The sequence below is a fragment of the Erythrolamprus reginae genome, chromosome 7, assembly GCF_031021105.1.
Source record: "Erythrolamprus reginae isolate rEryReg1 chromosome 7, rEryReg1.hap1, whole genome shotgun sequence".
NCBI lineage: Eukaryota > Metazoa > Chordata > Lepidosauria > Squamata > Dipsadidae > Erythrolamprus > Erythrolamprus reginae.
Window position 1 is genome coordinate 10425731 of NC_091956.1, and position 23482 is coordinate 10449212.

Consider the following 23482-nt stretch of genomic DNA (forward strand, 5'->3'; position numbering starts at 1 on the left):
ATTGTGGTTTGTTACAGTAGTTTGTTACAGAGTGGTTTGTTATAGAGTAGTCTTTGTGCTGGGTGGTTTGTAGTTTGTGATTAGTGCTTAGTGGTTGCAGTGGTGGATGCAATGGTAGTTGTATAAAAGTATCGTGGGTAGTTTGTTATAGTAGTTAAGTGTAAATGTAATAGTTTATTTAGAGAAGGAGTTTGATAAGAAGAAAAGTAAAATATATTTTTACAAGAATGCCTGCTGCAGTGTTTTTCATTGAAGACTTCAATTAGGTATAGTGGTGAACTGTGGCTAGTTGGTGGGTTTACCTTCTGCATGTGCAAAAGTCTCCAACAGAATAGAATATATTGGAATCAAGAATAGAATAGAATAGAATAGAATAGAATGGAAAGTAGAGTAGAATAAAACAGAAGAGAGTAGAATAGGACTTCGATCTCTTGCCAGGAGAATGCAGAGACTCGTGACTGAGGACGCGTTTGACCCCTCCTTCAGGCTCAGCCTGGTCATCTCCTACAATAGATGAATGGATGGATGGATTTAATTTATTTGAACTTATCTGACCTCTATGCCAGCCAATCCTGTAGGACTCGGGGCAGCTTACAACAATAAAAAATAATACAATAGTACAATAATAAAAAGAAGTCGGACATCAAAAGTAGATTAAAACCCCAATATAAACCCTAATGAACCCATTTGAACCCCCTCCAAAAAAAATCCATCTAACAAACATACATGGGTCATTCTTTGTCAAGTGGACCAGGTGAAATTGAAGCCTTATTTGAAAAAAAAAACCATCACAAAAACAACATATATGATAGAAATAAACGTGCTCTTTCTAATGAAATAAAACTGAAGGAGATTGAAGGTGATGAAACAGAAGATAGATAGATAGATAGATAGATAGATACATAGATACATAGATAGATACATAGATAGATACATAGATAGATACATAGTTAGATACATAGATAGATACATAGATAGATACATAGATAGATAGATAGATACATAGATAGATAGATAGATAGATAGATAGATACATAGATAGATAGATAGATACATAGATAGATACATAGATACATAGATACCGTAGATAGATAGATAGATACATAGATAGATAGAAACATAGATAGATAGATACATAGATACATAGATAGATACATAAATAGATACATACATAGATACATAGATAGATACATACATAGATACAGACATAGATACATAGATAGATGAATAGGTGATTATTGTGTACAGGTTGTGGGCTGAAATAGTTTCTTCATTTGAATACAACTTAAAACTATGGCAAGAGAGGCAAAACTCATTTAGCAACTGTGTCGCTTAGCCACAGAAATTTTACGCTCCATTGTGGTCATATGTGGTACTCTTGCCATTTAATCCTCTGTTTCCATTGAGAGGGCGATTCTGTCTGTCTGCTCTCCAATAGGCGTCTCTCTCCCCTTCCTGCCTGTCACCATGTCAAGGATTTGATTCGTGTTTTGCCCCTGGGACTCTCTCAGGGCCTGGCTTTGATTTCCTGCAGCTCCTGTCACTTCGGTTGGCACTCCTCTCTGAAAGGAACAGGAATTGTGACAGCTCTCTTCACGTCAGATCACTTCCTCCTGGTGTAAAAGCCCTCCTGCTCCGGCTTAATGCTGCCAGGCATTACTTGTTGATAGGGAAGAGAACAAAGGAGTTGGGATTCGACAATGCACTGACGTGCATGTTGTACCCACACGTTATAAATCCTCGAGTCCTCGGAGAGTGGCGGCATACAAATATAATAATAATAATAATAATAATAATAATAATAATAATAATAATAATAATAATAACAATAACAACAACAACAACAACAATAACAATAATTGTTTATTAGATTTGTATGCCACCCCTCTCCGCAGACTCGGGGTGGCGCACAGCAGTAATAAAACAATATACAGTAACAAATCTAATATTAAAAGTCTAAAATAACAAATCTAACATTAAAAGTCTAAAAAACCATTATTTTAAAAGCATGCACACAAACATACGATACATAAAACTACATAGGCAAGGGAAGATATCTCAGTTCCCCCATGCCTGATGGCAGAGGTGGGTTTTAAGGAGTAGCCCATCTTTGGACTCGTTCAATTTTATCAATTATTTGAGTGGTAACCCTTGTCTTTTCTTTTTTCCGAAAGGAGGCTAAATAGAAATAATCTTCAACTTCTCTCCGAGTTGCTGTTTTTGGGGACCCCCAAACTCTACAGACTGTAAGTAGATTTATTTAGTTTTTTGTCAGTTTCAGAAACATTTGATACATTTCTTTACACTATGAATTAAATTTTGTTTTCATAAAATAAAATAAAGCCTGTCCCACTAGGAACACTGCTCTTTTCCCCTTCCTGATGACGTGTATGTCTGCTCCAGTTATTGTAACTGAGTAATATCTATTTTGAATCTGACTTGGAGAAAAATCCAGAGGTTTTTCTTTCGTTTTTTTAATAGAAGTGGAATACATTCTGGAATGAGAATCTTTCACAATGCCTTTAAAAAAAAATATAGAATAGCTTAAAGAAAAGATTATTAAGGTTCTGGTTTGAAGATCGCTAGTATTTTCATCCATAAGGTTTTCTAGACTTTGTATATGGTATACAGGTAATCCCCAACTTTTAACAGTTCATTTAGCGACCGTTCAAAATTACAACAACACAAAGTGGCTTATGGATGGTTTTTTACATTCACTTAACCACTTAGCAATAAAGGTTGTGAAACGTGGCAAAATCCACTTAACAAGTGTCTCACTTAGCAACAGAAATAGTGGCCCCGTTGTGTCATAAGTCGAGAACTTGGTGTGTACATTATATATACAGGGGTGGACAGAAAAATGGAAACACCTTGAAAAATCATCAAAATATCCAGATTTGTGAAGCTCCCTTCGAACAGTTTTTGTGGAAACTGGGTTCTGTACATGTCTATTGAGCTCTGCAATGATTTTAGGAGCTGTGGTCTTGCGATCCGCTCTAACAATTCACTTTAGAGTCTGACAGTCTCTCTCAGACAACTTCGACTTTCAACCAGACTTGTGCTCGGCTGAGGACGTTTTTCCTTTTCTTTCGAAAGCAGTCATTACATCTTGACATTACATCTGGAAAAGCCAAACATTCGGGCACTTTCTGTTACACTAGCGCCTGCCATTCGAGCATCAACAATTTGGCCTCTTTGAAAGTCTGAGTTGTCTGCCATTTCTAGAAGTTATAACCAATTTCCTTAAATTTCTGTAAAATAAAGAGGTAGTTTTTTTAAAAAAAACATATCAAATAACAGATTTTTTTTTAAAAAAAAACATTAAAATATGTCAAGTTTTGATTGATTTGAACATGTCCAGACATTATGATGCCAAAAAGTCAAGTGTTTCCATTTTTCTGTCCACCCCCTGTATATGTCAACAAAACCTTGGAATAATGACACGCATGAGGTCCATAGAAGGGAGAAGAAAACAGGCATCTGAAATACCTATCTGCTGATCTCAGAAACTCTTGACACATTTAGTGGTATTTGTGTTATGTTGTTGCACAGATGCCCTTTGGGGCATCTTCAAAGTTTGCTCTCTGGCAGTCTTCTGTTGCAGTCTTCTCAGTTGCAAAGTTCCCTTCCTGTTTCCCAGCGATTCTTTCAGTCGAATTGAACCTTCTGGCAGTGTATTAGTTCACGTTTGAAACTAAGAGAAGAATCTAAAGAACTTTTTGTGGGGGTGGCTTGATATTTAGGTGAAAGAACAAAAGAAAATCCCACAGAATTTATGTATAAATGCATCTACGTAGCTCAAATAAACACACATGCATGCCTGGGCCAAAACCTCTTTCAATCCTCACCGAACAAAATATAAACTTTATTGATATTTTATTTATAAATTTATTGGATTTATATGCAATATAAATTGCATTTGCAAATTGAATATAAGTAGGATATACCTACCAAATTTTCCCCTGAGCAAGCAAGATGGTTAAATTTAATAAAAATGTGTTGAAACAGGCATCAAAATGATATTTAAACATTTTGACACATTTGTGGCCCATTTTGACAACATGTGACATATGTTGATTGCGTCAATGTATTTTCAAAGAACACTAAACAAATGTGGTAAATTACTCACTTTGTCATATAGATGCATATTGCAATATGGGCAACAATTATTGGTGGAGTCAATGTTTTATTTTTTCTCTATTAAACATAATGTTTCATTGTGTACTATATTCTTAGAATCTTATACTTATCTTGTTGGAAATATTGAAAATGCATGCTAGGGCTTGCTTCTTGATTAAGCTATCAATTGTGGTATCAGAAAGTAAATTCAAACATGACACTTATTATTAGTCTGTTATTATATACTGTGCTGTTGATTGTATTTTGAGTTTCTTAAGTCACTTTGCTCAGATTTGCCTAGAAATAACATTTAAAAATTCTGAACTGAAAACAGTAAAATTGAAGTAATAAAGATTATTCCGTAAAACAGTGTTCATTTTAAAAATCTGGTATCCAAAATTTAGCATTTTAAATCTGCAGGTTTCTACAAAGCATTTTTATTTATTTTTATTTCTCACTATAAGATACATTGTGTTAATATTATTGTTTTTCTTTCTAAACGAATTAAGCCTTTTTTAAAAAATACTTTGTTCTAACTGCTCTGGGACATAGTAACAAAAATTGACATTTCAGTAGATCTATGATCGATGGATGTAAAAGTCAAAACAAATTTTGTTTGATGTACACATTGATACATTCTCTTACCTACAGGCTAAATCAAGTTTCTGCTTGTACAGAATTCCTTAAAAAGGGTTCGTGTAATTATAACGCTTATGAAACTAATGATTTTTATGAAAGAGAGAAAGTTTCATTGATAGTATGTAGTTGTAAAAATAATTTTAAATAGCCACAAACTATTTTAGTTTTAGTTGTTATAGTTTCATGAATGTAGCATCACCTCCTATGTGAAATTAGTATGAGTAGGAAATTATAAGATAATTATTCTTTAAGCCTCAGGCTTATTGAAACTCAGTGTACCAAGATAAACGTCTTTAAGCCTTGTATTAGCACAACATAATAAATATAATCATTTACCTATATTCCTAGAGAGATGGTTTTTTTTTCTCAGATGATTTGAGAATGTTTATATTTTAGATCACATTCAGTTGTTTACATGGCAGCAACTGTATTCAGTTAATCAGCATTTCTCTTCTACTGTTATTTGTGTACAATAAACCTTTGGAAGTTATTAAATCTTGACATTTCACGCTTGACATTTACAATTAAGAAATGACTTGCTAGAGAAAGGGGCTCTTATGCCTGTTTTTTAGTGGAAATGCTGTAGTAAGAGAATGTGCAACGTAGAGGAATATTAGACATAGTTAGATGCTGCTAGCAGCCTTGTATATGTTCCTTTGCTTTATACACTGCTCAAAAATAAAATAAAATAAAGGGAACACTTAAACAACATAATATAACTCCAAGTCAATCAAACTTCTGTGAAATCAAACTGTCCACTTAGGAAGCAACATTGATTGACAATCAATTTCACATGCAGAGCCAGCATATTGCCCCCACAAACCATTCAACTTTGTACAGAACAAAGTATTCAATGAGAATATTTCATTCATTCAGATCTAGGATGGGTTCTTTGAGTGTTCTCTTTATTTTTTTTGTGAGCAGTATATGTTCCTTTGTACTCTTCTCTTTGCCTGACTTAAGATCAAACTATGTGCTCAGGTCAAGATACTTCCCCTAGTACAATTGGAACTTGTTTTGGGCCGGGGGACCAATTTAAACAGCATTATTATTTATCCACCTGATTAACAGAACACAGTAAAATAGTATCAACTCTCCTTATATAATGCTATAGAGCAGAAATGTAAAATTACAAGCGGGTGGTGGTTATCAAAAAGTTTTATCAATTCAATGTTTTCACATTTTAGCCTCCCCAAATATTCTCACTGCAGGATGCTGTTGCATTTGTTGAAAAGGAATCCTCAATCTGAGTATTGCATTGGCAGTTCTGTGTTAGCAAAAACTTCAGAAGAGAAGGATTTAGGGATAGTGATTTCTGACAGTCTCAAAATGGGTGAGCAGTGTGTGGTCGGGCAGTAGGAAAAGCAAGTAGGATGCTTGGCTGCATAGCTAGAGCTTTAACAAGCAGGAAGAGGGAGATTGTGATCCCCTTATATAGAGTGCTGGTGAGACCACATTTTGAATACTGTGTTCAGTTCTGGAGACCTCACCTACAAAAAGATATTGACAAAATTGAATGGGTCGAAAGACGGGCTACAAGAATGGGGGAAGGTCTTAAGCATAAAACGTATCAGGAAAGACTTAATGAACTCAATCTGTATAGTCTGGAGCAGTGTTTCCCAACCTTTTTTGAGCCGCGGCACATTATTCATATTTTCAAAATCCTGGGGAACACTGAAAGGGGGGGGGGCGGGCTAAAGAAAAGTTTGGACAAAAAAACCCTCTCTCTTCCTCCCTTTCGCTCTATTTCTCCCTCTTTCTCTCTTTTCCTTCCTTCCCTTCATTCTCTCTCTCCATCCCTCTTTCTTTCTTTCTTCCTCTCTTTTTTGCTCTCTTTCTCTCTCCCTCCTTCCCTTCCTCTATGTCTTTCTCTCTCCCTTGCTCTCTCTCTCTGTCTCTCTTGCTATCTCTTTCTTGCTTTTTTCTCTCTCTCTTGCTCTCTCTCTCTCTCTTTCACTGTCTTGCTATATGTCTCTTTCTTTCTCTTTGCCTCTCTTGCTATCTCTCTTTCTCTCTCTGTCTCTCTTGCTATGTCTCTCTTTCTTTCTTTCTCTTTCTCTCTCTCTCTGTGCCTCTCTTGCTAAGTCTCTCTTTTTCTCTTGCTATGTCTCTCTTTCTTTTTCTCTCTCTCTGCCTCTCTTGCTATGTCTCTCTTTCTCTCTCTCTTTCTCTATCTCTCTTTCTCTGCCTCTCTTGCTGTCTCTCTTTCTTGCTCTGTCTCTCTTTCTCTGCCTCTCTTGCTATGTCTCTCTTTCTCTCTCTCTCTGCCTCTCTTATATGTCTCTCTTTCTCTCTCTCTCTCAGCTGACTCCAAGCAGGAGCCCTGACGGCGGCAGCTGGACGTGGTGCTGGACACCGTATATGCCAGGCACGCAGCGCCAGCATGTACGACGTCCAGCAGAACGTCCAACTGCCACCGTCAGGGCTCCCACTTGCAGTCAGCTGAGAGAGAGCGAGCGAGCGATCCCTCTCGCCGCCGCCATCTCCCCCGACTGCCTGCGGCCGCTGTGGCCACCCCCCCCCGCTCCCATCGGACACTTGCCGTCGACGAAAGAGGAGCTCCAGCTGGGCGGGGCGCTGCCGGTACTTCCGTCCTGGGGCTCCCGCTCGCAGCTGTCCCCCGCCTCCTGCTCGATGCCGCGGTTTTCGGCGCTCTCCTGCTGGGCCCCAAAGAAAGAAGGCGGGAAAAAGGTGCGAAGAATGGAGCTCTCCTTCTTCCTGCCTTCCTTCTTTGGGGCCCAGCAGGAGAGCGCCGAAAACCGCGGCATCGAGCAGGAGACAGCTGCGAGCGGGAGCCCCAGGACGGAAGTACCGGCAGCGCCCCGCCCAGCTGAAGCTTGGCGGCACACCTGGCCATGTCTCGCGGCACACCAGTGTGCCGCGGCACACCGGTTGGGAAACGCTGGTCTGGAGGACAGAAGGAAAAGGGGGGACATGATCGAAACATTTAAATATTTTAAAGGGTTAAATAAGGTTCAGGAGGGAAGTGTTTTTAATAGGAAAGTGAACACAAGAACAAGGGGACACAATCTGAACTTAGTTGGGGGAAAGATCAAAAGCAACGTGAGGAAATATTATTTCACTGAAAGAGTAGTAGATCCTTGGAACAAACTTCCAGCAGACGTGGTTGGTAAATCCACAGTAACCGAATTTAAACATGCCTGGGATAAACAGATATCCATCGTAAGATAAAATACAGGAAATAGTATAAGGGCAGACTAGGTGGACCATGAGGTCTTTTTCTGCCGTCAATCTTCTATGTTTCTATGTTTCTATTTTACATTCTATTTAAAAACTTCATAGTTTGGGAAGATTTCCTCCAGAAATAAATTTTCCTTTGTGCGACACTAAAATTGCTTAATGGCCATCCCTGCTACCCAGAGCGCTGGGAATGTTTAAATAACTATTGTGCAGTGAGGTTGTATTTTGTGAACGCTCACTGCTTTTGCACGGCGCCTATTTGAAGAGCGTTGAAACTGCGCATAATGATTTCTGTGTTCTCGCCTCTTGTTCAACAAGCATTTTGCTGTGTTATCTCTGGCAACCCACAGCAAATGCACCAGCAAAGAACCTTTAATTCAGGAAACCATTATAGCCTCATGAGTGCTTATCTGAGGCAAATAAGTTTTGATTGCTTAATTTGACTGGTTAGACCACAGTCCATCAATTACCTTTTGCTGTAGGGAAGAGATTTGGCCAGCAAAATTGCACATTAAAAAAAAACACCTGTAGATGCTGCACTCCTAAATACAGGAACCACAAAATATTTAGCAATTGTTTCCTTTTTATATGACTTTACTTTTTAATTGTTCTAAAAAATATTAGCAGCAGAAGATTTGCAGCTTAATTGGGTTCTTAGTAGAGCTTGGATTTGTCATGTTGCTTTTGATCTTTCCCCCAACTAACTTCAGATTGTGTCCCCTTGTTCTTGTGTTCACTTTCCTATTAAAAACACTTCCCTCCTGAACGTTATTGAACCCTTTAACATATTTAAATGTTTCCATCATGTCCCCCCTTTTCCTGCTGTTCTCCAGACTATACAGATTGAGTTCATGAAGTCTTTCCTGATACGTTTTATGCTTAAGACCTTCCACCATTCTTGTAGCTCGTCTTTGGACCCGTTCAATTTTGTTAATCTCTTTTTGTAGGTGAGGTCTCCAGAACTGACCACAGTATTCCAAATGTGGTCTCACCAACGCTCTATATAGTGGGATCACAATCTCCCTCTTCCTGCTTGTTATACCTCTAGCTATGCAGCCAAGCATCCTACTTGCTTTTCCTACCACCCGACCACACTGCTCACCCATTTTGAGAACTCAGGTATCCTTAGGGTCTTTCTGCAAATAGGGTTTCTATTTGGGGTATTTTGCATTTTCCATCTTACTATAAAAAATTATATTACATCAATGCAAGCATTAATAAATTTTGCATTTCAATACTATTTTCTTTCCCCTTTTTGGATCTACAAGTATTTATTTGCAATCAGGCTTCTACACGCGATTGCCCTCTGGCACTGGTAGCCCCTCAGCACAAAACTCTTGCAAAATTCCTCCCGAGTTAATTTCTGCTAGCTGTGATTAAAGTGCCCGGTACTTGAAGTGTCAGACACCATAGCTGCATGCTTCATTTTACTCCTGGCCTCTTTGGCCCTTACCACAATAAATCCAACAACGGTTACGCAGCAATTGCAGGTTACAGTTGCTACGGTTACCGTTGTCCAGTCCTATCGACATTATTACTCATTGAGTGAGTTACCATGATAGCTACCGCTGATTTCTCTTCCTGGGAACGCAAAGGATACTCGAAGTAGGAGAAGGGGTGGAAGTTCTTTTGAGGACTGCTAACGTTTTTTTTTTAATGAACAATTCTGCTTTATTGCCTGTTTAGATCTCCCCCATCCTAGCATATGTGGCTTTTATTTTAATATGAAATGTACTTGGAGGGAAAAATGAAAATGTCTTCTTGAAGAATAGTCTTGGCTTAGCCTTATAAAACATGTATTCTGCAAAACAACAACAACAACAACAACAACATTGAAGCAGTTCTGTTCGCCTTTGTTTCTTTGTTTTTTTTCTACCGCCATACAGCTTCCAATAATAATTTCAACTCCAAGAATCATTAATTACTTTTAAGCTACTTTAAGACCAAACACCATTAAATTTTAAGAGGTGTAAAAATAAGAAATGCTCATTTTGTTCAGTTGCATATTATTCTCACCTTTCAACATTCTTTTTCCAAAGCACTAATTTGGCAGTGATTTGTAATTTTGCAAAGCAGCTTTTTAAGACAAGAAAGCCTGCACATCGATTAGCAAAAATTAAATTAGAAGTGTTTTCCTGGATAGTCCATGACCTTTATGTACAAATATACTTTTCCACCTGGTGTGTGAACAAGATGCACAAAGATGCTGCTTTTTTATTTTAAAAGACTGTTAGTTTTGTAATGCAACTACAGTAGTTGGTTGTTTTGTAATGCAACTACAAAAGAAGGTTAGAATAGAATTGGAATGGAACGGAACAGAACAGAATAGAATAGAATAGAATAGAATAGAATTCTTTATTGGCCAAGTGTGATTGAACACACAAGGAATTTGTCTTGGTGCATATTCTCTCTGTAAATAAAATAAAAGATACATTCGTCAGTCTAACAATTATTGATAGTCACAGTACAAATAAGCAATCAAATCATATTATGAACCAGTCAATATAAATCATTTAAATTGTTCCTCACCAGTACAGCAGATAAAGATTAGTAGGGATGGCAGTGTATTATGATTTATCTAATGGCAACATTTTAGGTCTTGTTAATCAAATGGCAGTGGAGAATTTTGATGCTTTTGTGTTTGGACTGTGCAAACTGGCAATATTTATTTATTAATTGGATTTATATGGAAATATCAGGAACAGGATGCTGAATTAGAAGAATGTATGATTTAGCCATTATCTTCAATATTGAATGTTTTTCATAGTATTATGGCATGAATTTCTAAGTTCTCTCTCCAAATGTTCTCTGTCTACATTTTATTTGTCCTAGGAATGTTCTTCATTTCTTTCTTTATTTCTCTCCATATCCCATTTTCACATGGTTTGATGTCTTAAAATTAACAGTACCGCTTCGCTTGTTTGCGGGTTAAGATATTCTTTAAAGTGTTTAATCTGTAATATGGTATTATTTTGCGCTAACATCTGCCTGGAGGGTAGGTCGTAACGCCAGCATAAGGTAACACTTTATAACACTCAAGATGATACCAAAGTTAGAAACCCCATCATAACCACTTATTTTTTTGGCTTGTGATAACTTTGGTTTCTGATTATACAACACATGGTATTTATTAGAAGTGGATTTCAGTATAATAATATGAAATTGTCTCAACTCTACAGCTGTCTTCAATGTTTTAACTTGTCTACATTGAGGGTTTTATTTTTTTTAAAATAGTTTTTAAACTTTAGAAATACACTTCTGTACTTGTTAATCCTGTTTAATACTAATAGGCATATATGTTTGGGAGGCATCTTAGTAGCAACCAACATTAAATTTTCTTATACAGTTTGCTAGGTTCTCAAATCAACTTGTCATGTGAGATCTTTTTTAAAATCTTCCCCTGAAATTGACAACTTTGTGCTTAAATAGAATGTGGTACGTTTAAGGGCAAAGTAATACTTTAAAATAGTAAATTTTGATTACTGTTTTAATTTTAGTTTTATTTACTAACATAGCAAACAACAAAGTTTTATTAGCAGACTTTTCAACAGGTGAGTTTGTGAACTATGAGTTATGACAGAATGATAGACAGATAAATGATGGACTACACAGGATTTGTGACGTTTGGCTATCATTGCTGGTTGAAGCAATATCTTGAGGGTGACAGATTTACAAATACCAGGACAGTGGTACCTCTACTTACAAATGCCTCTATTTACTAACTTTTCTAGATAAGAACCAGGTGTTCAAGATTTTTTTTGCCTCTTCTCAAGAACCATTTTCCACTTACAAACCTCAGCCTCTGAAACTGTAACTGGAAAAGGCAGGGAGAAGCCTCCGTGGGGCCTCTCTAGGAATCTCCTGGGAGGAAGCAGGGCCGGAAAAGGCAGGGAGAAGCCTCCGTGGGGCCTCTCTAGGAATCTCCTGGGAGGAAACAGGGCCGGAAAAGGCAGGGAGAAGCCTCCGTGGGGCCTCTCTAGGAATCTCCTGGGAGGAAACAGGGCCGGAAAAGGCAGAGGGAAACCTCCATGGGGCCTCTCTAGGAATCTCCTGGGAGGAAACAGGGCCAGAAAAGGCAGGGAGAAGCCTCCGTGAGGCCTCTCTAGGAATCTCCTGGGAGGAAGCAGGGCCGGAAAAGGCAGGGAGAAGCCTCCGTGGGGCCTCTCTAGGAATCTCTGGGGAGGAAACAGGGCCGGAAAAGGCAGGGAGAAGCCTCCGTGAGGCCTGTCTAGGAATCTCTTAGGAGGAATCAGGTCCTCCACCCTCCCTGTGGTTTCCCCAATCACACGCATTCTTTGCTTTGACATTGATTCCTATGGGGAAAATTGCTTCTTCTTACAAACTTTTCTACTTAAGAACCTGATCACGAAACGAATGAAGTTCGTAAGTAGAGGTACCACTGTATATGCGCTGTGTTTGTTTATGAAGTCCAGGCCGTTTCTGACTTTGCATGTTTAGCAAGCTGAAAGGATTGAAGATGAATCTCTCCCAAAGGGACATTCAAATATTTCATCTCATTCATTTCGTAGATTGGCAACAATTTTTTTTTTCATCAAATATTTTGTAGCTCGGGATGTTATTTATGTAATCCAATGCATTATTTTTTTAAAGATAAGATAATCTTTATTGTTATTTTTTTTTACTGTGAGCTCACTGGCACGTAATATAAATAAAATTCTGATCCCCGCCGATACACAGAAACAGGAAACGTGAGCGCTCACAAGGTTGGCATAACTTTATTTCATTTGCCTATTTTATTTAAACCAGGGGTGTCAAACCCAAGGCCCAGGGGCCAGATCCAGCCCATGGAGTACTTAGATCTGGCCAAAGGCAGATTTCCATTACTGCAGCTACCGGTGCGCTGCGTGTGCAGTTTCATTTCTTCTGCCTGCGTGCATGTCCCAGTGTGTTTTTGCTTCTGCACATGGTGCAATGACAATAAAGAAAACTAAACTATAAATTAAACTATAATGTAAAGTACACTACACTACACTACACTACACCAACCTAACCCAACCCAACCTAACCCAACCCAACCTAACCCGACCCAACCCAACCCAACCCAACCCAACCCAACCCAACCCAACCTAACCTAACCTAAGCTAACCTAATCCAACCCAACCCAACCTAAACCCACCCAACCCAACTCAACCTAACCTAACCCAACCCAACCTAACCCAACCCAAGCCAACCCAACCTAAACCAACCCAACCCAACCCAAGCCAAACCAAACCAAACCAAACCAATGAAACCAAACCAAACCAAACCAGAGGTTGGTAAAATGAGGACCCAGATTGTTGGGGGCAATATGCTTACTCTTTGTAAACCAGGTTTACAGAGAAGATTGTGAAGCTCTGTGATGTGGTGTATAAGTCTATGTGCTATTGCTGTGTTGCAGGCAGATTCAATTAATGTTTGAGTTTATGGTCCATGTCCCTCAAACTGAACCCTGGGGAAAACTGCATTATTCATTTGAAAAAGAGTACAGTGTTCCCTCGATTTTCGCGGGTTCGAACTTCGCGAAAAGTCTATACCACTGTTTTTCAAAAATATTAATTATAAAATACTTCACGTGTTTTTTCCCTATACCACGGTTTTTCCCACCCGATGATGTCATATGTCATCACCAAACTTTCAACTGCCTTTAATAATTTTTTTAAAAATAAACTTTAATAAATAAACATGGTGAGTAATAATCTGAATGGTTGCTAAGGGAATGGAAAATTGCAATTTAGGGGTTTAAAGTGTTAAGGGAAGGCTTGTAATACTGTTCATAGCCAAAAGTAGTGTATTTACTTCCGCATCTCTACTTCGCGGAAATTCGATTTTCGCGGGCGATCTCGGAACGCATCCCCCGCAAAAAGCGAGGGAACACTGTATTATTTTTTTAGTTCAGGAAAGATCAAATTCTTGAATTATGAGACATCATTCTTCTGTTTCAGTGGCCTTTAATGTGGATGAGTTTAATTTGCTTGAAACAATTATTTAAACATCTTCCATTATGCTAGGACATGTCTAGAGCGAAGAAAGCCTTGAGATCAAAGGCATGTGGAATCGAGGGTGATAAAAGTTTCAAAAGTCAGAAATTGATTGTCTACCAACCTGTGAAAAAATTAGGGTCTATCTTGAAGGGCAACAAGGCGGCATAAATAACAGCCTTTAATAGATAGAACAGAAATAAAGCAACTCCTCGTTTGTAGTCAGTATTTATGCGTACTAATGTCCATAGTTCCCTCTAAGCTGAGCAGTGAGCAATCGCTCACTTAAAAATCATCATCAACTCAGAGTTTTCCAAACCTGCCCAGAAGCCGAGAGGGAAAGAGTGAGAGGGAAAGAGAGATGGAGGAAGAGAGGAAGAGAGAGAAACAGATAGAATAAAGAGAGGAAGGAAAAGAGAAAGAATTATTATTTCCGTGCCGCCCAGTCACAAAGAGACTGCCGCTCAGACACTATACTTTTCCGCCCCCCCCCAAAAAAAAAATTAGAGGGAACACTGCTAATGTCATTTTGTTCTGTTCTGTTCAGTTTTGTTTTTGCTTAAAAGAGAGAAGGAAATGAAATTGGAATCATGCAGATGGCTGTGAGAGATTAAAGCTTGCAGTGGCTGAATAGCTGAGAAAAGTCACCATAGGAAAGTGGGTTGCTTCCCCTCCGACTGTTCACGCTGATTGAAACCCCCCTAATTTAGACTCCTGTTTGTTCTGTGCCTTAAACTATCAGAATTCTCCTTTAGAACCGGGAGGGAAACGCTGAAAGAGCCCAGGGATAAGAAGTCATTGCTGGCCCAACCATTGTCCTTAATCCTCACAAAATGCTGAAGAAATTAAATTTATTCTTTATGGCGCCCAAGTGTTACCTAGGTCACTGGCGATGGGAAAATAGAACTGGAAGTTGAGTGCCCCAGGCTTTGTTTTGTGTCGCGATGCTTAACCTTAGACACCACACAAGGCATCTGAAGAGGGTTGTGGGAAGGAGACTCGGCATATTAACACCAGGAGTTTCATTCTCCTGGATTTGTAAATGGGACGGGCTGTCACTCGGTGAAAATGCCCTGTTTACATTTCACGATTAAATGATCATTTAATTAACACCTAAGGGTTAGGGGTTTTTTTCCCCAACAGACTTTGAGGCCCAGGACCTTTAAATCTTTTCAGCTTTTATTGCTTCTAGGGATTTTTTTCCCCCAGTACAAATTGTTTTAAGAAGGATCACTTATAGTTTTTTTTTTAAGCTAGCCTTTTGAGTTAAGAATTGTGCTTAAAAAAAAACGTAAGTTACAGGGGAAAAGTGTTTGGGGACAACTCGATCTGAATTCTTGTGATAGAAACATAGAAACATAGAAGTCTGACGGCAGAAAAAGACCTCCTGGTCCATCTAGTCTGCCCTTATACTATTTTCTGTATTTTATCTTAGGATGGATATATGTTTATCCCAGGCCTCTTTAAATTCAGTTACTGTGGATTTATCTACCACGTCTGCTGGAAGTTTGTTCCAAGGATCTACTACTCTTTCAGTAAAATAATATTTTCTCATGTTGCTTTTGATCTTCCCCCCAACTAACTTCAGATTGTGTCCCCTTGTTCTTGTGTTCACTTTCCTATTAAAAACACTTCCCTCCTGGACCTTATTTAACCCTTTAATATATTTAAATGTTTCGATCATGTCCCCCCTTTTCCTTCTGTCCTCCAGACTATACAGATTGAGTTCATGAAGTCTTTCCTGATACGTTTTATGCTTAAGACCTTCCACCATTCTTGTAGCCCGTCTTTGGACCCGTTCAATTTTGTCAACTTCACGATTCCAAAGAGAATAAGAGAAAACAGGCCCAAATGCAGGTCTACTTTACAGGTTCATTTAAAACTGTCCAAAAGTCGCGACTCGGGCTTTGTGCCTAAGGTAGACATCACGGAAAAAAAGCACAAATTGATATAATTCATGTTTATGGTAGAAAAAAAAATATGTGGAGCTTGTGAAGCCCAACTCTTCTTTCAAGGAAAGGAAGATACTTTGGACTTAGGCTCTTAAAAGTTTTTTTAAATTTATATTATTTATTTATTTATTATTAGATTTGTATGCCGCCCCTCTCCGAAGACTCGGGGCGGCTAACAATAAAAAAGCCAATGTAAACAAATCTAATATTAAAAATAATCTAAAAAGCCCCAATTTAAAGAACCAATCATACATACAGGCATACTATGCATAAATTCTATAAGCCTAGGGCGAAGGGAAAATTTCAATTCCCCCGTGCCTGACGACAGAGGTGGGTTTTGAGGAGCTTGCGAAAGGCAAGGAGGGTGGGGGCAACTTTGATATCTGGGGGGAGCTGGTTCCAGAGGGTCGGGGCCACCACAGAGAAGGCTCTTCCCCTGGGTCCCGCCAAACAACATTGTTTAGTCGACGGGACCCGGAGAAGGCCAACTCTGTGGGACCTAATCGGTCGCTGGGATTCGTGCGGCAGAAGGCGGTCCCGGAGATATTCTGGTCCGATGCCATGAAGGGCTTTATAGGTCATAACCAACACTTTGAATTGTGACCGGAAACCGATCGGCAACCAATGCAGACTGCGGAGTGTTGGTGTAACATGGGCATATTTGGGAAAGCCCATGATTGCTCTCGCAGCTGCATTCTGCACGACCTGAAGTTTCTGAACACTTTTCAAAGGTAGCCCCATGTAGAGAGCGTTACAGTAGTTGAGCCTCGAGGTGATGAGGGCATGAGTGACTGTCAGCAGTGACTCCCGGTCCAAATTGGGCCGCAACTGGTGCACCAAGCGAACCTGGGCAAACGCCCCCATCGCCACAGAAATGGAGGGAGGGAGGAAGAAAGAGGGAGGGAGGGCGTGAAGGAGAGAGAACGCTTATTTGAGCATCAATTAGAGTATATCTGCTATATCAACACTGTTAACACTTTAGGGAGGATCTCAAAATGATTTCAGAATTGAGTAATTCTAAATTGTTTAATACTGTTCTCTGTGCTTACAGTAAATCTAGTTGGAAGATCTGAGAACAAAATAATGCTGGTTATTTAGCAATATTTTATTTATAACAAAATTTATAATTTTTTTTAAAAAATAAACTTTTCTTAAAATAACTAATCCGTTATCGCTTCTAGCCAGTCATCTCATTTCTCAGCTGTTGGCTCTTCTAAGGGCAATTCTCCTGGAGTACAAAAGTTTCTACCAGAATGTTTCGGTAACTTTAAATGGTGAGTTATTATTGTCTCTCTGCAATGTGAACTGATGAACTCGGACAAGGGAAAAACTCATTAACTGGAAGTTGTTGCAAATGGCAACAGTCTCTTCCTCCCTCCCCATCTCTCTTTTTCTCAATTGTGAAGAGAGCAATAATGGCTCCAAGTTCAAACTTAGACGGTTTTGTCTTGAGTATATAATGGTTGGCTTGCCGCCATTAGCATAATTCCCTCTGGACCAGAAATTGCAGATAGTCAAGCCTCCCAAATCATTATTCCATCTTCCCTATCATTGAGAAAATCCCCAGTTTTCAAATAGACCAACTTGTCTTTATTTCACACTATCAATTATGCATAAAGCATTAGAGTAAGTAGTTATTTATATATTTATTTCATTTAAGTGTGTTAATCCTGTTTCTCTCTCTGCAATTCACCCTTAATTAAATCAGGGGTTATTTAAAATATTAGAGGACTTTTAACTGAAATTTATCAATATCAATTTTATTTAAACTTTTGGAAAGCATCGTAATAGAAATTAAGCAGAGTATAATGCTGGAAGAGCTAAAAAAATTAGTTTTGCATTTATTTGTGCAATGGTCAAGCTATGTTTGAACGTTTTTTGGAACGTCATTTTTCAGTTGTCTGATTTGGGCGTAAATTGTTTTTTAAAAAAATAGGAACTTGGATTTTTAAATGAAATTGTTTCAGTAGAAATGTCTCTTTAGAAAAAAAAAGTTTTTAAACACGTAAGATAACTTCTCTTACTTCAAAATACTTCTTTTTTAAAGACATGTGCTAAGCCAGTCCCTCTTCTACAGGGATTTGACTAATTTTGTGTTACTATATTCATTAATTTTATAATTAAATATATATTCACTTTCTACGGTACTCAAGCAACAAAGCAAAAATAAAATACAAAAGAACAAAACAAAAGTTCACAATATTGTTAAATAAAAAGTGGATGAAAAGTCCACAGTGTGGATCAATAAAAGGAACTAACCCAATCCTGACTGAATACAGTGATACCTTTTCTTACAAACGCCTTGTCATACAAACTTTTTGAGATACAAACCCGGGGTTTAAGATTTTTTTGCCTCTTCTTACAAACAATTTTCACCTTACAAACCCACCGCCGCAGCTGGGAAACCCCACCTCCGGACTTCCATGTTTTTGTGATGCTGCAGGGGGATCCCAGCAGGGGAATCCCATCAGCACAAAAACGGGCACTTTGTTGGCAACAGAAGTCCGAAGGTGGGGTTTCCCAGCGAGGGGAGCCTCAGTGAAATCACAGCATCGCAAAAACACAGACACCCAGAGATGGGATTTCGAGGACTTCAGTATTTTTGCGATGCTGCGATTTCACTGATGCTCCCTTTGCTGGGAAACCCCACCTCCGGACTTCCGTTCCCAGCAAAGCACTCGTTTTTGCGATGCTGGGATTCCCCTGCAGCATCTCAAAAACACAGAAGTCCGGAGGTGTGGTTTCCCATGGAGGGGAGCCTCAGGGGAATCCCAGCAGCGCAAAAACGGGTGCTTCGGCTGGCAAAAGGGGTGAATTTTGGGCTTGCACGCATTAATCGCTTTTCCATTGATTCCTATGGGAAACATTGTTTCGTCTTACAAACTTTTCACCTTAAGAACCTCGTCCCGGAACCAATTAAGTTTATAAGACAAAGTATCACTGTACTTCATTCAACAGCAAGTTGATTTAAGAATCAAAGTTCTGAATAAAAAATGGCACCTGTCAAAAGGAAAATAGATGTAATTAGCAAGTTCTGGCGGCCAGTTCATTCAGGAAAAGCATTTCATAAGAAATTTACGCTCCATTACTCATGGATTCTGAAAAGAATGCAGGCCTAAGTAAAATTCATTCACATATTATCCAACTCATTTTATAATCTCACCAGATTTACTTTGGGAAAGCCAGCTATAGATGTGTGAGTTAGCCCTTAGTATTTATTTTATATGCAAACTGATTTTTCCTCCTAAGTGTTCATTATGTTTCACCAACACTCCGCAGTCTGCATTGGTTGCCGATCAGTTTCCGGTCACAATTCAAAGTGTTGGTTATGACCTATAAAGCCCTTCATGGCATCGGACTAGAATATCTCCGGGACCGCCTTCTGCCGCACGAATCCCAGCGACCGGTTAGAGTTGCCCTTCTCTGGGTCCCGTCAACTAAACAATGTCATTTGGTGGGACCCAGGGGAAGAGCCTTCTCTGTGGCGGCCCTGGCCCTCTGGAACCAACTCCCCCCAGAGATCAGAATTGCCTCCACCCTCCTTGCCTTTCGTAAACTTTTCAAAACCCACCTCTGCCGTCAGGCATGGGGGAATTGAAATATCTTCCCCAGGCCTGTATAATTTATGTACGATGTGTTGTGTGCATGTTTTTTTAAAATTATGGGTTTTTAACTTTGTATTATTAGATTTGTATTGTACATTGTTTTTATCACTGCTGTGAGCCGCCCCGAGTCTACGGAGAGGGGTGGCATAGAAATTTAATAAACAAACAAACAAACAAACAAACAAACAAACAAATAAATAAATAAATAATCAATAGTTTTTCAAAAGTTTAATATTTTCTACTCTTTGTTTCTAAAAGCCCACATCAAAATTATTTTCATCTCTGACTTCTGGGGCCAATTTATGGTTATTTATGCCGAAGATTTAAACCACTTACATTCCTGACAAAATATAAATATTGTGACAGTCTGCATTTAAAAAATAGTAATTAATGATACATTAGCATAGTAAAAGAAGGAACCAACGTTGTAGTTTTTATTTCTTATTTGTAGCCTTAAGAAATTGTCAGCTTTGCTTACACATTATGCAGAAAACACAGCAAAGGTGAACTTTACATCCCCTGATATACTTTTAAAATAAAATAATATTTCACCTTCAAAAAAAGCTTCTAAGCTAATATAGCTCTGCAAACCTTCAAAAGCAACTTTATCAAAAAAACCCAGGTGGGTTTTCTTCACTGAATGGCAATTCAGATTAGACTCACAAATTCAGACCGAACCAAATTAGGTGCTTTTCCTCCGAATAAAACCAACCGTTTGCTAGAAAGACCGAATCTGTTCAGTTTTCCAAATACATCACTGATCTGAATCAAAGGTACATTAAATTACTAGGATCCATTCCTAAAACCAAACAATAAGCAAAACAACAGGCTCTCTACGGAGTAAAGCTAAAATTATGGAGAGGGAGAGTCCAGCGCTGCAGGCTCCTTCAGCTAACTGCTAGCTGTAGTTCGGCGGTTCAAATCTCACCACCGGCTCAAGGTCAACTCAGCTTTCTCTCCTTCCGAGGTGGCTCAAATGAGGACCCAGATTGTTGGGGGCAAGAGGCTGATTCTGTAAACTGCTTACAGAGGAAAAGCACTAGGAAGTGGTAGATAAGTTTTAATGCTATAATGCTATTGCAAGAAAGAAAGAAAGAAAGAAAGAAAGAAAGAAAGAAAGAAAGAAAGAAAGAAAGAAAGAAAGAAAGAGAGAGAGAGAGACAAAAAGACGGAGACAGAGAAGGAGAGAAAGGAAAAAAAGAAGGAAGGTGTTCTGTCTGGGTGCCCCCAGACTTCAACACCAACTGGAAAAAGCAGCCAGACACGCTGGTAAAAGCAAAAGCACTTTATAGTTTGAAAAATAAACACAGAGAAAAACCTGTTCTTCCCAACAGGCAGGCTATGAGACTTCACAGCAGAGTCCTGATGGCCAGACAATACAGCAGACTTCTTGCTGGCACACCCACCACTGTAGAGAATAAGACCCACACCTTTTCCCCCCAAGGTTTCAGTATTCAAAGTCACAAACCAGAATTCCAAGACTCCAAAGATCACAGCCAGGTCCCAGGACTCCCAAAGATAATACTCCACAAGGCAGGAAGGGTGGGTCTGCCTTTTCAGCCTTTCCAGAGAGCACCACACCCAAACCCAGCTGTTGCCTCTTTAGTGCTGAAAGTACCTGGCTAATTGTCCCCTTCGTTGTGTTGCTCTTCTCTGCCAGAGATCGATTATTGCTTGTGCATTTTCATCTAAGGAATCCAGGCTGCTTGCTGGGGAGAGCTCCCTCTCAGGGGACTCTGGCTGTCCTCCCTCTCCCTCAGCCTGAGATTCCTCCTCCCCGTCTGCCTGAACCTCCTGTTCCTCATCCTCCCCCTCTGAGCAGGAAGCCGGCAGAGGATCAGCCATTCCCTGAGGGGCCTCAGACGGAATCACAACACCAGGGAGGGAGGGTGGGAGGAAGCCAGGGTGGCACAGTGGTTAGAGTGCAGCACTGCAGGCTACTTCAGCTAACTGCTAGCTGTAGTTCAGCAGTTCGAATCTCATCACTTGCTCATGGTTGACTCAGCCTTCCATCCTTCTGAGGGGCGTAAAATGAGGACCCAGATTGTTGGGGGCAAGAGGCTGATGCTGTAAACCGCTTAGAAAGGGCTGTAAAGCAATGTGAAGCGGTATATAAGTCTAAATGCTATTGCTTTTTTTTAAAGGCTGAATTAAACAGGAGGGAGGAGTATAGCTATATTAGCCTGCTTGGACAATACAAAACCATTATAATGGATTATAAAACTTATAGATTTCTGATTACACAGCAGTAAATTATCCTCTAGGTTATTCGGTCATTTGAAATGATCAGAAGTCAACCTTCACACAGACAAACCTGTTTTTATCTAAACCAGTTACAGAAGTACAGAATGAGCCGAGCACCTTTTCTTTCCTATAATGCTGAAAAATGGACTGAGAGGTCAGGAATTCCAAAGACAGTGAATGGTAAAGCCATAAGAGAAGAGTGCATTGTAGCAGAGGAGTTGTTTGCTGTTGTTTGCTTGCCAAAGAGTAACAGTATCAACAGTATCAACAGTAGAGACCTTCAAATTTCTAGGTTCTATCATATCTCAAGACCTAAAATGGTCACCTAACATCAAAAACATCATCAAAAAAGCACAACAAAGAGTGTTCTTTCTGCGCCAGCTCAGGAAGCTCAAACTGTCCAAGGAGCTGCTGATTCAGTTCTACAGAGGAATCACTGAGTCTGTCATCTGCACCTCTATAACTGTCTGGTTTGGTGCTGCAACCCAACAGGACCAACACAGACTTCAGAGGATAATCAGAACTGCAGAAAAAACAATTGCTGCCAACCTGCCTTCCATTGAGGACCTGTATACTGCACGAGTCAAAAAGAGGGCGGGTAAAATATTTACTGACCCCTCACATCCTGGACACAAATTGTTTCAACTCCTACCCTCAAAACGTCGCTACAGAGCACTGCACACCAAGACAACTAGACACAAGAACAGTTTTTTTCCGCACGCCATCACTCTACTAAACAAATAATTCCCTCAACACTGTCAGACTTTCTACTAAATCTGCACTTCTATTCTACTAGTTTTTCTCATCATTCCTTTCACCCATTTCCTCCCATGTTGACTGTATGACTGTAACTTGTTGCTTATATCCTAAGATTTTTATTAATATTGCTTCTTCATTGCTTATTTGACCCCTATGACAATCATTGTTGCACCACATGATTCTTGACAAATGTATATTTTATTTTATGTACGCTGAGAGCATATGCACCAAGACAAATTCCTTGTGTGTCCAATCACACTTGGCCAATAAAAATTCTATTCTATTCTAATTGTCTACAAATTTAGTATTGGATGCAGAAAGATTTTTGCATCTCTCTCTCCCAGCACAGAGCATTACAATGCACAAGCAAGGCCCTAACGACGGAGAGAAATTTTATCTCTTGGGTAACATTTCATTTATTCAGATCTCACTTCAGTAATTGAACAATCGTAGCGACTCTATTTCAGAAATATCTTTGACAATGCCCCTGGAGTTTTTCTACACTATCTTGCCAACATAAAGTACATTACAACTAATAGGGGCTTTTCAGAGGCACATGGACCTCTGCAATTTCAGTGTTCTTATAGGTGTTAAGAATTGCGATGATGATGATAATAATAAGGCACTTACTAAAATCCTGCAGTTTGTATGCCACTAACTATGGAGGAATAAAGAGCTCAGATCCCCAGTTGCAATGCCTGGAATGAAGAAAGGACACTAGCCACCAGGGGAACACAATATACAACCACAATATCAATCAGGTTTTGTTTTTGCAGAACAGATGCAAGAAAGCAGGGACCTTCAAAATCTCTGCAAATGTGCTGATGGCTACAAAGCATTCTTAAATGCAGACAGAGATTTTATGATTGAACAGTATCCAAAGAAAAAGGGATAAAACTGTAGAAAATTTTGAACCAAGATTTTGGACTTAAATCAATGGTTTTCTTTGGCTACATAATAATAATAATAATAATAATTCAAATGG

The 23482-nt window shown here is 39.2% G+C and overlaps 1 protein-coding gene across 2 annotated transcripts in view; it reads left to right on the top strand.

Moving 5' to 3' along the window:
* The window catches only part of SLIT2 (slit guidance ligand 2), a 284549-nt gene that overhangs the window by 40959 nt on the left and 220108 nt on the right, over positions 1 to 23482 (top strand). For both annotated transcript variants that reach the window (XM_070756973.1, XM_070756974.1), the window contains exon 4: positions 2175 to 2246. In XM_070756973.1, the coding sequence (XP_070613074.1) occupies positions 2175 to 2246 (72 nt within the window). The remainder of the gene's footprint in view (positions 1 to 2174; positions 2247 to 23482) is intronic.